This window comes from Olea europaea, chromosome 13 (assembly GCF_002742605.1).
Source record: "Olea europaea var. sylvestris chromosome 13, O_europaea_v1, whole genome shotgun sequence".
NCBI lineage: Eukaryota > Viridiplantae > Streptophyta > Magnoliopsida > Lamiales > Oleaceae > Olea > Olea europaea.
The window spans coordinates 18,066,891-18,081,853 of NC_036249.1; the positions used below are offsets into that span (position 1 = coordinate 18,066,891).

The 14,963-nt window shown below is 32.3% G+C and overlaps 1 protein-coding gene across 1 annotated transcript; it reads left to right on the plus strand.

Annotated features, from left to right (window-relative positions):
- The first annotated feature begins 3,059 nt into the window (after positions 1-3,059).
- LOC111407770 (transcription factor GTE12-like) lies at positions 3,060-7,339 on the plus strand. Its single transcript, XM_023037431.1, has 11 exons — positions 3,060-3,202; positions 4,029-4,749; positions 4,960-5,020; positions 5,096-5,221; positions 5,307-5,359; positions 5,455-5,515; positions 5,609-5,686; positions 5,934-6,046; positions 6,152-6,218; positions 6,591-6,712; positions 7,008-7,339. Exons 2-11 carry the CDS (start codon positions 4,105-4,107, stop codon positions 7,167-7,169), a joined length of 1,488 nt encoding a protein of 495 aa, XP_022893199.1. The 5' UTR covers positions 3,060-3,202; positions 4,029-4,104; the 3' UTR covers positions 7,170-7,339.
- Positions 7,340-14,963: the final 7,624 nt, after the last annotated feature.

Consider the following 14,963-nt stretch of genomic DNA (forward strand, 5'->3'; position numbering starts at 1 on the left):
AAGTGCAAAGCGTTAAATATCCTGATGCTATACACTCACGTCACGAACTCATAACCCTTTTTGTATAAAAGTTGTTTGCCTACTTAGAATTAGTTTGGTACATGCCCTTGTTACCTTAATTTGCTTTGTTTCATTTTATTCTTTTGTCTAATGATAATGATATGTAATATATGTTGTATATACGAGTAAATTATGAATAATAAAAGACTAATCAACTAAAAATCAACAACTTAATATAACCATGATAAGTCAATTAAGATAAATCAGTTTATCTATCTTGTATCAACAACGTCTAACACATATGAGAAGTTCAAAAAATAAAAAAAAAATTTGAAAATTTGAAAAAGAAAAAAATTCAAGTCATTTAGCAGCAATGGAAAACCAAGTTTCAAATTTTATTACAGTCTAATTAAGTTTTTTGCTATCATCAAATTGTTTATTTGCATTAACTCCATTTATGCATTCATTTTTTTATTATCACTGTGATGTTTTTCACGTGATTTCTCGTATGATTGATGTTATATTCCTTTTGAGATGATTTTGTACTTTATTGTCGTCTTTTTGTTACCACCCACAGTCGCCACAAATTTAAATTCGTGATTTAATGGAGAATTGCAAGTTCTACAATTAACAATTTTGCTAAATGTACGTCCATTTTGTATGACTAGTTTAATTCCTCCATTAGGTGATCCAATGTGACTCCACGTTCCCTTTTCATGAATTCTTCCGTTGATGTCCTTTTTCTTATTTTGATAATGTGAAATTGAGAGTATGATAAACCCATTTTCAAACATCTAAGTGCAATATTAATTCACAAGTAAATTTGTAATCCAAAATTAAAGTACAATGAGTTAAATATTTTGATGGTATCACTTACATGTCGCGAGCTGATAACCCCATTCGTATAAAAGTTGTTTGTCTATTTAGAATTAGTTTGGCGGTTATTTCTCATTCCTTCAAAAATTTATGCTCAGAGAAATATCATTTTCTCCAATTTAGAAGTGAAAGAAACTGTAATTTGATTATAAAACTTTAAAAATGAGATTTATTGATACTTTAACAAAAATGAAAGGAAGGGCCTCAAAATTTCCTATTTTTCTTCAATTAATAACTTGCAATTATCATTATTTACAGTGGATGATTCTCAACTAAGTTTGTCCCTTGTTAATAATTTTATTATGGTTGTGCAACATGTATATAGTATATTTATATAATGATTGCCTCTTTTAACTTAGAATAATTTTCAAATTACTAACTAATATTATAAAAAAATTTGGATGGTTATATTATCACCACAATTGTTAATTGATGCATTACATTTTAATTGTGGCTAAACTCAATTTTTGTTCATTGTAGTAATTATTTTCTCTAACTTTTTTGTCGAATTCTTATCTTCAACCTTTAATTAATTAGTATGGACCAAAATTTGGAATATAAATAGTCGGAGAGCACAAATGACATATCCTAATGGATGGAGACCAAAACAATGCTTCTTAATAATTGGATTTTTAAAATGATGGAATTCAGTAGTTGGAGGACCAAAACCATGATCTCAATAGTGGATAACTGAAATGATGCTTCGAAATAGTTGGAGGACTAAACAAGTGCATCTCAGTAGTTGGGGGAGCTAAAAAGAATATAGACGATAATTATAGCACCAAACGACTTTTTTAAATAGCTCGAGGACCCTAATGACCCATCCCAATAGGTGGAGGACTAAAATGCCATCCCCATAGGTGTAGGATCAAAAAGACCCATCTGGATAGATGGAGGACAATAATGACCAATCTCAATAATTAGAGGGTCAAAGTATACGAAGGACCAAAACAATGACCATAATAGATGAAGAAGCAAAACAACACATCTCAATTGATTGAGGATTTAAACTATGTAGTTCAATAGTTTGAGGCCCAAACCTACACATTCCAATAGTGGTAGGACCAAAATAACTTATTTAACTAATTGTAGTACTAAAACAACGTATCTCATTAGATGGAGGAACAAAACAACGAATTTTAATAATTGGATAGACCAAATGTCGAAATTCTTAGTTGGAGATTAAAGCTAGGAAGCTCAATAGATGGACAGTCAAAATATAAATAGTTTGGAAGACCCAGATGACGTATCTCAATATTTGAATGACCTAAACAATATGTCTCAATATCTAGGGACCAATAGAACGCATCCAATAGATGGAGGACCATAACAACACATCTCAATAAATTGATTGTCAAAACAATGGAATTCATTGTTGGAGGTTAAGCTTCCGTTTGGTAGCACTTTTTCACCAAAAAAAAATATTAATTTTTAACTATTATTTCACTATTCCAACAATCATTTTTAACTTATTCACTCACAAGTAGGACTCACTTTTCTCTCTAAAGATTAAAAAATAATTTTCAGGATCACTACCGAACATGCTCTAAAACTAAGAATATCAATAGTTGGACTACGAGAACAATACTTCACAATAGTTGAAGGATTAAAACAATTCATTTTAGTATTGGAGGACAAAAAATATGCATCATAATAGATGGATTACCTAAACTACTGAATTCAATAGATGGAGTAGCAAAACAATGCATCTCAATAGTTAGAGGATGAAAAACATAATAATCAATAACTAGAGAACCAAATTGACTCATCTTAATAAGTGAAGGACTGTAATGTCCCATCCCACCATGTGAATGACAAAAATGAGCCACCCCATGTAGGTATAGGATCAAAACAACCCCTAATAGGTGGATAAACAATATGGCCCTCGCCATTAGTTGGAGGTTCAAAAGGATATATCTCGATGGTTGAAGGGCAAAAACGATGCTTCTCCATAGTTGAAGGGTCAAGACTACCTATCTCAATAGTTTGATTTCTGAAATGACCCATCCAATAATTTGAGGTACAAAACGATGCATCACAATAGATGGAGGGCAAAAACGATATAACTCAATACCGTAAGACCCATACGGCCCATCACAATAGTTGGGGACAAACAAAATATTTTGAGGACTGAGCCAACGGTTTCTATAAATTCAAAAGCAAGCCGGAGTAGTGATCCCAAATCCTACCTGACAACATCAATAGTTTTCCAAATTTCAATTCGAAATATTTCTTGTTACAATTTCCAAAAGTTGTTGAAACTAAATTGTTAGTGGATCTAATAGAATTGGGGGAAGGGATTTCCGACAGACGATCGTCTTGAAAGGTTAGTGTGTGTAAAAACGGGCTTTATATGTTGATTGTTAATTTTTACTCAAGTCGATTGCTGTGAATAATTTGATTTGATCCACAGAATTTATTATTATTATTACTTTTACTATTTTATTTTTTCTTTTTTTCAAAAAAATGTTGTTTCTTGCCTGTATTCTTCTGATCCAACAGCGATTTTTCTTGACAATGTCTCTCTTGAACTTTTGACGTGGTTGCTTATGATTTTCCCCTTGCCTAAACCCTAATTACCATCGCCCCTGTAGATTATTGTTTATGTTGTTGCTTACAGATATTACAACTGTTGATTTCGTTATTGGATTATTGGTTAGTTTTCGCGCTATTTTTTATTCACTTATTTTTATTTTTCCTAATTGTATTTATGGAATGTATGGATTTTGTATGTTTTATTTCCATTGATTTTTCTTTTCTTTTTCGTTATTTGATATGTATTTTTTTAATGATTATTGATATTTTGACGTCTACAACCTGTGTAAAAAATGAAGTTGATTTTTGATTTTTTATGTTCTGTGTTATGTATTTTAGATATAAAAAAAAAATAAAAAAATAAAAAAAGTGTTTTGATTTTGAAATGGTTACCTTATACCGTAAAAAATTAGTTTCTTTTATCAATTTAATTCACTACTTCAATTATCTATTTCTGTTTGTGAATATGGGTCTGCGACCAAAGTAAGAAATTGTGTGGGACATATTATGTGAAATTAACTACTACCAATTCTCATAGTAGGAAGTAAAAAAAACATTTGTTTGCTCATTGTTGGGCCCACAATAATATTTCTTACTTGCTTCTAAATAATGTGCAGTCCAACAGTTCTGGTTGCTGAGAATCATTCTTGAAATCTAATCTGCTCCCCACAACAGCACTTACAATTCTCCACTATGGTTGCTGTTGATAACACTGTGCAGAGGAGCATAAAGTTCAAAATCACTTCAAAAGGAAAACAGTGTGAATTAGAAGACAAGTCAAGTGGTAACATCATGATGATTGTGAATAATGAATGTAGAGATGGAGTTAATGCAAATGGAAAATCTATTCCAGTCAAATATACTAAGTCAGGCAACTCTAACAAGCGTAAACCCGGAGTGATCCTTGAGTGCCAAGGGGAGAAAAAGCAGAGGACGGAACCAAGTTTCAAAGAGCGATATAGTAAAACTTTGAGATTGTTGATGGGGCACCCTCACGGATTTGCTTTCAATCAACCAATTGATCCTCTGAAGTTGAAGATTCCGGATTATTTTTCAATAATCACCGAACCAATGGATTTGGGAAAGATAAAGTGTAAAATAGAGGAAAATGGATACTTTGATGCTGAGGAATTTGCTAGGGATGTGAGGCTGACTTTTTCCAATGCAATGGTGTACAATCCTCCCGGGAACTACATTTATAACTTCGCGAAGGAATTAAATGATCTCTTCAGTAGGAGATGGAACTTATTGAAGACAAAATTGAACGTGATCGACAAAGGAACTTCACTAGAGCTGGAAAAAGCAATAAAGGTTTCTTTGGATGTAAAAGAAGGAAAGGTGAGTAAATGTAATGGTGTAGACAATCTGGTTGTGTGTATTGGCGTGATGTTTTCTTCCTTTATCAATTTTGCACAGTATTGTTTTCTGATTGCCACAATGTTGTCATGCACTTGCTTCCTTTGCTCTATCCTTAGTTTGTTGCTCCTGTTAGTGGTCACTAGACCTTTCTTTACATAAATTGTTAATTCTGTATGTTATTTTGAACAGGGGAAGCCTGCAAGAACAGCACAAAGCGGGCGCCCCACGCTAGTGAAAACTTATCATAAAGGTTAGAGACGTGACAGAATAAGTTTGTGCTTTCTGGTTCTTTACATGACTGATTGGCCATGTATCTCTTATGCAGATAATGGAAATCAAAGTGCATTTGCTACTTCCAATAAAAAACAACCGTTTTATTTCCCTGCAGTCAAATGTGCTGTATGTGGCAGTCTGACGTGCCAATGCCAATGCTTTAAGCCATCTTCCAGTGGTGAGTTAAATTCTTATAACAACTTGTAGTATGTTGCATCTGTGTTCATGTCAACTAATTTGGAGTATATTGCATCTTGTTTCAGATTTTTCTTCAGAAAGTTTATCTGATCGTGATCACTCTAGTGATTCTAAACTTGTAAGTTTTAGACTCTTCTCGTTTCACCAAATAATTTCTTTTTTAAATATATAGTGTTACTTTTTGTTGATTTTCACCGTGTCTATTTACATCAGGATTGTGGGGTTAGATATCCTTTGACATCTCAAACAAGAGGATTACAGCTGGATTCATATGGTGAGAGCAATAGTTGTTACCTATATGTTTACAATTGTGTAGCTTGCTTTTTGATTATTTGAGATTTGAAATGCCATTGTCAATGAATTTTAGGGCATGAATGTGTTCCCAATGAAGACAATTTTCAGCAAAGAGTCTCTTCCCCAGCCACAACTACTGCAATTGATAAAGGTAACTATTATCTAGACATGGAAGTGGATTTTTTAGTTTCTTTGTGGAAGACCATAGCTCAGTGTCCATATGTATTTTGAAATTAACCTTTTACTCCCACTGGCACACCCAAACAAGCATATATATCAGTTCCGCTTGTAAGAAAATGAGGTTACTTTTCCTCTGCAAATTCCAAGATCAAAACTACTGTAGTATCATTCATACCTTGGAAATATGGAGATTTGATTTATATATGCCTTTGTTTTAGGATGGACTTCACCTGTTAATATGTCGCCAAAGAAGGTTTTGCGTGCTGCCATGCTGAAAAGCCGCTTCGTGGATACGATCTCCAGAGCTAGACATCAGGCTCTCCTGGATCATGTATTGAATTCTTATTGCTTGTGGAAATTTGGCATACATACTATGTTGGTTGAGCTCTTCATTTTGTGGACTTACTAATATCTGTCTCTGTTGATTTCTGTTTAGGGCAAGAAGATTAATCTTGTGAGTAGGCAAAAAGACAGGGAAAGACTGGAAAGGCAGCAGTGTGAAGGTGATCTAAGCATATCCTTGATCCAATATTCTGGTGTACTGTCATATTTTTGTGTTAAAATGTTGCCTTCCTATGGAGCTTTTAGCGTAATATTTGCCTTTTTGGGCATCTGTATATCTTCTTGTCTTGTATTGAAATTCTTTTTCTTGATGGTCAGTAGATGTGACACAAGGCATGTGGCTGAAAATATAGTTTAATTATATACTCTTGTGTGAACTGTGAAACTTTTCTGGTTTGTGAATGAAGGACGTGTCATTAATTTTCATTTAAATATCCTACTTTCATTCTGTTCTTTTATGGTACAAGTATTTCATTAGTATTTCTCTTCATTTGGCAATGTTTTGTTTACACTGGATGTTTGACCTTTTGCAGAGAAGGCTAGGATTGCAGCTGAAAATAAAACTGCTGTAGCAGCCTCCCGAATGAGGGTAGAGATGGAGTTGAAGACGAAGCGTGAGAAGGAAAGAAAAGCAGCCAGAATTGCATTAGAAAAGGTCCCTTTTTTATTTCTTGATCTTGTGTGGTTTCTGTTATGATTTGCCTCGTTGATACCTAAAAAATTAAGCCCCTGTTTGACAACCATTTATTGGAAACTTTTTTTTTTTTTTTTATGTACTTGTTTTCAACTACAAATTCATACAATAAAATATTCTGCATGTAAACATAATCTTTTTCTTATTTTTTGACCATACATGCTCCAATAAATCACTATTCAAAACATTGTTTTTGCCAAATAATGGCCATCAAACTGGGTTTAAATTTACTGACATTTGTTTCACTCTTATTTAGATGGGAAAAACAGTCGATATTGATGAGAATCGAAATATTATGGAGGAGTTTGAAGCAATAATTGGAGGCATCAGCAGTGGTAACTTGAGAAATCCCCTGGAGCAGATTGGGTTATACATAAAAGATGATTACATGGAAGAAGAGGGGGAAATTCTTTCATAGTCTTAGCTGTAGAGATGTATAGTTGAGGTGTTAATTGTAAATTAGTATTCTTTTTGTGGGCTGTTAGGGAAAGGAAAGTCTCTAATTAGTCAAACAAACATTGTAAGTACAACTTGTGCATAATTTTTTGTAGATGCAGTCAAACCAAAATATAATACAACTTGTGAATATCTTTTTGTGTATGTAGAATATGTCTCTATCTCTAAAAGACTCTTTAAAACATAAGATCTTCTTTATTTTAAAGAGTTAACTCTTAAAATTATGTTGTATATTTACAGATACAATCTTTATCCTTTTCGAAGACTTGCATGCGTAATTAGCAACTTCAAGTTGATTTTTTTCTGATGGATTCTCGCCGAGACTTGAGAGCATGAGATAGCTCTCTGATCAGAGTATAATGTAGAATTGAAGAATGGAGTCCACCAAAATAATCACAATGAGCCATAAAAAGTTGAATGTCCGAAAGCTTAACTGGTTCTATGAGAGCAAATTGTTAAGGAGATTACTCGTGGCAGAATACACTTTCTGAATTGTCCAATTGCTCAAATATCAGATTCTATTTGCCAAATGATTGGCCCAATTTTGCTTCAAATTTTTTTTTTTTTTTTTTTTTTTTTGGGGTAGTTTTGGGTTTTGGATGTTTTTTTAATTTTGTATTGTTTTCGTAAACTTGTAATGCTCAAATTTTTGCGTACATAATTGAAAATGTTATTAGATTTTTACGTAAATTTTTACGTTGATTTTGTCCGGGGGCCCAATTTACGGACCTCGCCTCGGGCCTCCATTATCACAGGACCGGCCCTGCTCGTGGCAGATTACACTTTCTGAATTGTCCAATTGCTCAAGTATCAGATTCTATTTGCCAAATGATTACAAACCACCTTAGTTGTTTCATACTTTTATCGATTGTGTACTTATTGAATTGTTGATCCGAGTGATAGTCTTAAATGTTTACTTCCTGAATGCCACGAATATAACCTCACATCATTTTGCGTTTTCAAAAAAAGAAATAAATAAATAAATTCATCACTCAACCCCAAAATCGAAAACAAGAAATCTTTTCCATTTAACCTCACACAAATAGATTCAAACAAATCATCTCTTTCACTATCCATTTTAAATACCCAACCAATACCAAACAAGATGCAAAATGAATAAAACATTAGGGTCTGTTTGATTGCAAAGATGGAATTTCGGTGGAAAGAAAATGAATTTCAGAGAATTGAATTGCCTAAAAATTGTTTTGCTGGAAATTAGTATATTTTTCACGTGAAAAATGCTGAAATAAAAGTATTTTTTGATGTTCGTTTGACTTTATTTTACATGAAAATTATTAATTAAAGAGATATAATTTACTGGTATTGGGGATAGAATTTGTTTCCATTGCCACAAAAAAAAAAAGCAAAGAAAATCATTGATCTTTTGATGTTCGTTTGATTTTGTTTTATATGAAAATTGCCAATTAAAGAAAAATATTTTTTTTACAATTGGGGATAAAATTTGTTTCCATTATCAAAATAAATAAATAAATAATCGGCCAGCAACCTAGAAAATGAATTCTCACCAATTTGGTGGAAAATGATTGAGGTGGCATGAAAGTGAGAAAATGAATTGCCTAGGGAAAAAATACCCTATCAAATATGCATTTTGGTTTAGGGTAGAAAACAACTTCCATTTTCCATGGAAAATGGGCTTATCAAACAATCACTTAGGGTGTGTTTGATTACATTTATTTTCCATGGAAAATATCAGTTTTCCATCCAAATTTTCACTTTGAGTGTTTGATTGCTATTTTTTTCCATGGAAAATATTTTCCAACTTTTGAAAATATGCCTAATTTTCCTTGTTTTTAAGGAAAATATTTTCCTTGGGTAGAGGTGGTTTTTATTTTCCACAAAAGATGGAAAATATTTTCTTTTCTATGTAATATTTTCCATGTCAATCAAACACACCCTTAGTGTAATACCAAATACAGAATTGTTGATGCCTCGCCAAATACAAGTTCTAGTAAATTAATTTAGATTAATTAAAAACCACAAATCTCCTTTTGTTTGTTTACTTTGAATCTGATTAAGGACTAGTACACTGTTAAATTTTATTCCTCGTGGAATGATACACATTACTGATCACGTATTACTTGTCAACAATCCCGTGCTCTTGCGGGTTTCGTACGAACAAGTTTTTTGCGCTTTTGTTGTAGAATAATTTATTTAATTTGAGTTCACTAGTTATTTATTAAGATTTGATTTTTTTTTTGCTTTATTTTTTTAGGCTATTTATTGAAAGATCTAAGTCTCTTGTTTTATTCATTTTAGGAAATCACATTTTATGCAAAATTTTGAAGAGATCGAGCTTCTTCTGATAAATCCCGAGATCGAAAGATCTTTCAAATAGCAAAGAAGAGAGCAAAGACAAGCGAGGGAAATGACAAAAATCAAAATCAAAATCACGCCCAGAACCCATTATCACTACCTCAGCCAAGGCAATCGCAAATCATAGAGAAGCTTTAGTGAGGAATTATGTAAATATTGTGTCAGCCCCTATGCAACTGGCTATCATATATATGCCTTTTGGACAGGCCAACTTCTATATTAGAGTTGACGTTATCAATTTATTCCAGAATCATCAAGATATCAGATTCTTTGTGAGATCAACTAAAAATCCTCATGAACATTCAGGCTTTCTTGATGCTCCACCATATGATCAGCTATGAAGGAATGTGTGTGGATGCTTTTCAACTACACCTATTTCCTCACATATTAAAGGAGGGCGCAAGAGAATGATTAAATTCCTTAATTCCTAGGAGCATCGTTTCATGGAATGATATGGTGTAGAAGTTCACATTGAAATTCTTCCTGCCAACCCAAGTCCATCATATTAGAAATGAAGTCTATACTTTCAAGCAAAAGAATCCCAAGAGCTATCCAGACATATGAGAAAGATTCAAAGATTACTTCAAAAAGTGCCCCACTCTGAACATCCCTAAAGTATCGAAGATTTGAATATTCTATTTTAGCCTGAGACTTGAGTTTCACAACATCATCGATGCTTTAGTAGGAACGTCGATATTGGATATTCCTTTGGATAATGCCTTAGACCTGTTTGAGATAATTGCAAAAAATCAATCCACGTGGCCAACATACAGGGAAAGTGCCAAGGAAAATAGTAGTACACAAAGTTGATATAGCTACTTCATTAGTAACCCAAATGGAAGCGCTGACAAATAAATTAGGTAGCCTTACTCAGAATTTAAACATGGTACATCGGTCGAAACAGGTTTACGAAGGCTATGGAGTAAATCATATTACAGAAAGATGTTCTTTAGCCTCCACACATGTAATTCAACCTGAAGGGGTTAGTTATGCGGAGAACTTTCAGAGGCAACGGAACAATCCATACTCCAACAGACATAATCCGATTGGAAGAATCACCCAAATTTCTCGTGGACTGATAATCAAGATCAAAGAGGAAATTTTAATCAAGGTCAAAGAGGAAGTTTTGAAACTAGACCACTGGAATTCCAACAACAACTGCAGCAACAATGACGAAGGAAGCCATCAATTGCTCAAATTTCAACCACAACGCAACTACCGTTTTCTCCTTCAAAACACTCTCAAGAATATTGTTTGGAACATGAAGTTGGATGTGTGAAAGTGCTTTCCGATCCTTGTGTTGTTTCTTATCCATTGTCTAAGTTGTTGACATTTTGTCAAAATTCAAACAATGCATCATCCAAATTCATTTGTGCAAGTACAGCTTGCATCTTCACTTGCCACTATGTTTTGTATTGCGATACAAGAGTGAAATTTCATATTTCATGACTACCATCAATAACAAAAAAACTTGAATAAATCACTACCAATAGCTCCAGTACCACTTGTTAGAAAATAAAACAAATTGAGGGTAATTTATATGACACGATATGAAATATACGATCGCAAACGAACAATAACACAAAAGTCAAAAAATTAATTGACAGAATAATGGAGTATTTTATTCAATTAACTATGTGAAAAGAAAATAAAATAACTGTGTCTACACAATTATTGTATATTTCAGCAAAAAAAAAAAAAAAAAAAAAACACTTGTGAAAAGAATCTTGTGTTCAAAATGTTGCATGCCAAATCTTAGAAACACCACAAAGATGGTAACAAGATATAAAATCACGTGGAATATAGGAAGTAACATTTTCCAATAAAAAAACGTGAAATAAAGGAAATAATGTTTTTCCAACAAAAGCGAGTGGAATATAGAAAATAATGTTTCCTCAAAAAATTCTATCTAATTTGAGTGAATTTTTTTTTTTATCCAACCCTAAGTTGAGAATTATGCTTAAAAGCTCAATCTATCATGTAATATCCATCATAACAACTGGTCCAACTACCATTTGTTCTATGTGACGATCAAAGTTTATGAGTAAGATGAGTGCACCATCACTAAAGTGCTTCAATAGGGAACTTACAAGATTGCTACAAATCGGACATAAGTAATTTTAACGGTAGTTATTGATATCTGTTGGAAAATAGGGGTAAGGATCGTCCATGTGGGTTGACCCGACCACCAAGATTTCAAAAAAAGTTGGAGGGAGTGATTTGAATTTGGAATTCAAATCTATAACTTCTCATAATTTGGAATTCAAATCTATAACTTCTCCTAGCATTCTTTTAACTCTCATAAAACTTATATTGATGATGATATGAAAAATGTGGACAAAAAGATGGCATGAAAAAGATGTGAAAATTCGTATGAAAATTGACACCAAAATTGGAAAATCTTTAAAACCATATTTTTGGCATGAAGTCTTATAAAAAAAAATGGCACTTAGATTGTGGATAATAATCCCCTTCCATTGTGATCGGAATTGGGACTATTGGAGTATTAAAAAAGCAAATTTTGATGTTCGGAATACAAGGTAATTCAACCACACAAAGATCTTGGAATGTAAGTTTCTTGATCCGAAATTCATATCAACGAGTGCTGCGAATTTCCTACACTAGTATCAGAGCCATAAGGTTGAAGTCCTTGCTATAATTCACACCTAAATATGTCATTACATAATATAATTGGGTTACGAACCTTGTATGCAAAGTTTTGAAATGTCATGTGGTGTTTAGCAGCATCATTTGATAATTTACTACTTTTGTACATTAATAATTATGTAGTAAGATTAGTATGATTAGAAAGTTCATCTCATAAGCTTTCCAACCATATAAAGAACTTAAGTTTTGAACTTAAAACAAAGAAGTTACGAGGTTTTGAAATTTGGATGATAATTTGAATTTTGGCATGAAACTCGATAAAACCTTGGAATTTATCACGTGATAACTTTTTATAAATTATGTTTTATAATGTCCTTTGGTATTGTTGGATAGAGACCTTTCCAAGATATAAAGATCATTAATTTTTGGCTTGAGATAAGAAAGTTATAGCTTCCCGAAGTTTAGATGTGAATCTGATTTTTTTTCGTGAAAAAGGGTAAAATCCAAGACTTCATCACACCATAACTTCTTCCACACTATGTTTCATGGGCTCATTTGGAATGGTTGGATAGATTTTCTTGAGACCTTTCCAACAGTATAAAGAACATAAATTTTGGCCTTGAATTGAAGAAGTTACGGCCTCTAGAATTGTTGATAAAAATTTGAAATTATGTCTCTTCTTTTAACCATGAATAGTAATTTTATCCCCTCCCATTTTTAGTCTCAGTCGGATCTGTTTCGGTTCAGAACACAGTCTTAAAAGTTGATATTATAAAATCTAACCACACAGATGAACTCAGAATGTCAAAATTGATTAAAGGGACGAATCAACGAATTTTTTTTCATTGAATAAGCGCTACGAATGGGCATGTCGTGCCCCTTTTTTATTAAAAAAAAGTTAGAAAGTTGAAAAGTCAAATAAAACTGCCGTTTGACTTTTCAAATGGTACTTAGAAATTTGCAAATTAGTCCCTCGAATATTCTTGGTTTTTTCTTATGTGTAAATTAAAATTAATTTTTAGACAATCAAAAATATTTTTTGGACTCGATTAATTTCTGAATATTTTTATAAAAATCAATAATATTTATTAAGTAGTATTTGCCTAGTGAGAGATTTTTTTTAATATCTCATTACATATATGTTCATGAGTTGTGTGGGTCTTGATTAGGTTATGTGATTTATTATGATTTGTTTTCAATTTTTTGTGCTTGATTAAATATGGCTAGATCTATGCACATTTATAGCATATCCTTAAAAGGAATGCTAGAAAATCAAAGGCTATGGAACTTGTTGAAATGTTCCGTGTCTATCAATATAAATTAATGAATCTGGAACATAACCTATTGTGGAACATGTGAATATTTTGGTATATAATTTTTTTATGACAAGCAAAATATGAGAATTCTGATGTCACTTCCCAATTATTAGGACTGTGTTGCAACAAAGATTTAAATGGGATTGAGAATGTGTAAAATAAAACTTAAATGATGTTAGTTTTATTTTTGAATTATAATTGAAATTATCTTTTGGAAAAATTAATTTGTTATATCATGATGTATGTCGTGATTAGATAAATGTACATATTTATGCTTTTATCACATATTATGAAATTATTTAATTGAATACATGATATCCGTCAATTCATGTGTTGTTATAAATGCTAAGGTCAATAGAATTAGTGAGATTCTTACTTAGACCTATTGATTATAAATTAAGTGATAGTTTGGTGATCGAAAGATTTAGAGAAAATCTCACCTAGAACTATTTGATTCACCAACTGAGTTGGAGTTCTCAAGTTGGAAGAATTAATGTAATTCTCAATTAGAACCCATGAAATTTTGCATTATGAAATTAGGTTTATGATACTGAAACAACAAGATTGCGGACAGTGATTGGGAAAATGTGAACTTTCGATTGTGTGCCTAACGTTGAACTGTCATAGACGTTAATTTGAGTTAATGCAAAATTAATTATGTGCATAAATGGGCATTGGTTGAGAATAAAATGTCTCGAAAAATCTGATAGATCATGACATCAAAATCTATAATGGTTGACCTTAATAAAGGTGATAAGCTAAATGCGATAACACTTGGCATGATAAAAATTTAAGTGTACTAGAAGGATATGATACTTTAGAGAGCATCAAACATGGAATAGAAGACCTTCTATAGGTTATACTACTATAGAGAATAAATATCAGAATTTTGTTATGTATGAGAAGATAGATTCTAGTACTTGAACATTTGAATTGTTAAGTTCTGATATAAATTACTTTTTTGTCGAATGTGACTTAGTTGATGGTTAACATGGTGTTAACATTTTCGTTGGTTACATTATTTTTAGATGAGTAATAAGTTCAAACTAGTCTCTTCACAATATATGAGAACTTCGAAAGTTATTATGACTTACAAACTGAAGTGTCAATTTTTTATATTGATACTACCTGCTGTGTGAGTTAAAAAAACCTATGACTTGATGTTGCTTAGTCTTGATGACATGCTTGTGTAGCAATATTCTACCTTGCATAGGACATTGAATCCTAAGCATTAAATGAGTTAGAATAAATGCGAGATAGATGAGAAGACTAAAAAAAGGGACCAAGAACATATCAAACAATAAGTGAATGAAAGTGGTTTTGGTAGAGGATCAATGTTATAAAGGTTCAAGTGCTTCACCTATACGATTTAAATCTCTTAGCTCAAAAAGTGTTTAAGTTAAATGATATTGCACTTGAATATATTTCTCTTAGTGTTGTTTACGTGTCAACACTAAATATATTGAATCTTATCTGCTTGGATAGTGGATTCAAGAGCT

Excerpts from the sequence above, each read along its gene's own strand:
- LOC111407770 (XM_023037431.1), top strand. The coding sequence starts at position 4,105 with ATGGTTGCTGTTGATAACACTGTGCAGAGGAGCATAAAGTTCAAAATC. Across the intron at positions 5,360-5,454 it reads ACTCTAGTGATTCTAAACTT|GATTGTGGGGTTAGATATCC; the intron begins GTAAGTTTTAGA and ends TATTTACATCAG. Across the intron at positions 6,713-7,007 it reads CCAGAATTGCATTAGAAAAG|ATGGGAAAAACAGTCGATAT; the intron begins GTCCCTTTTTTA and ends ACTCTTATTTAG.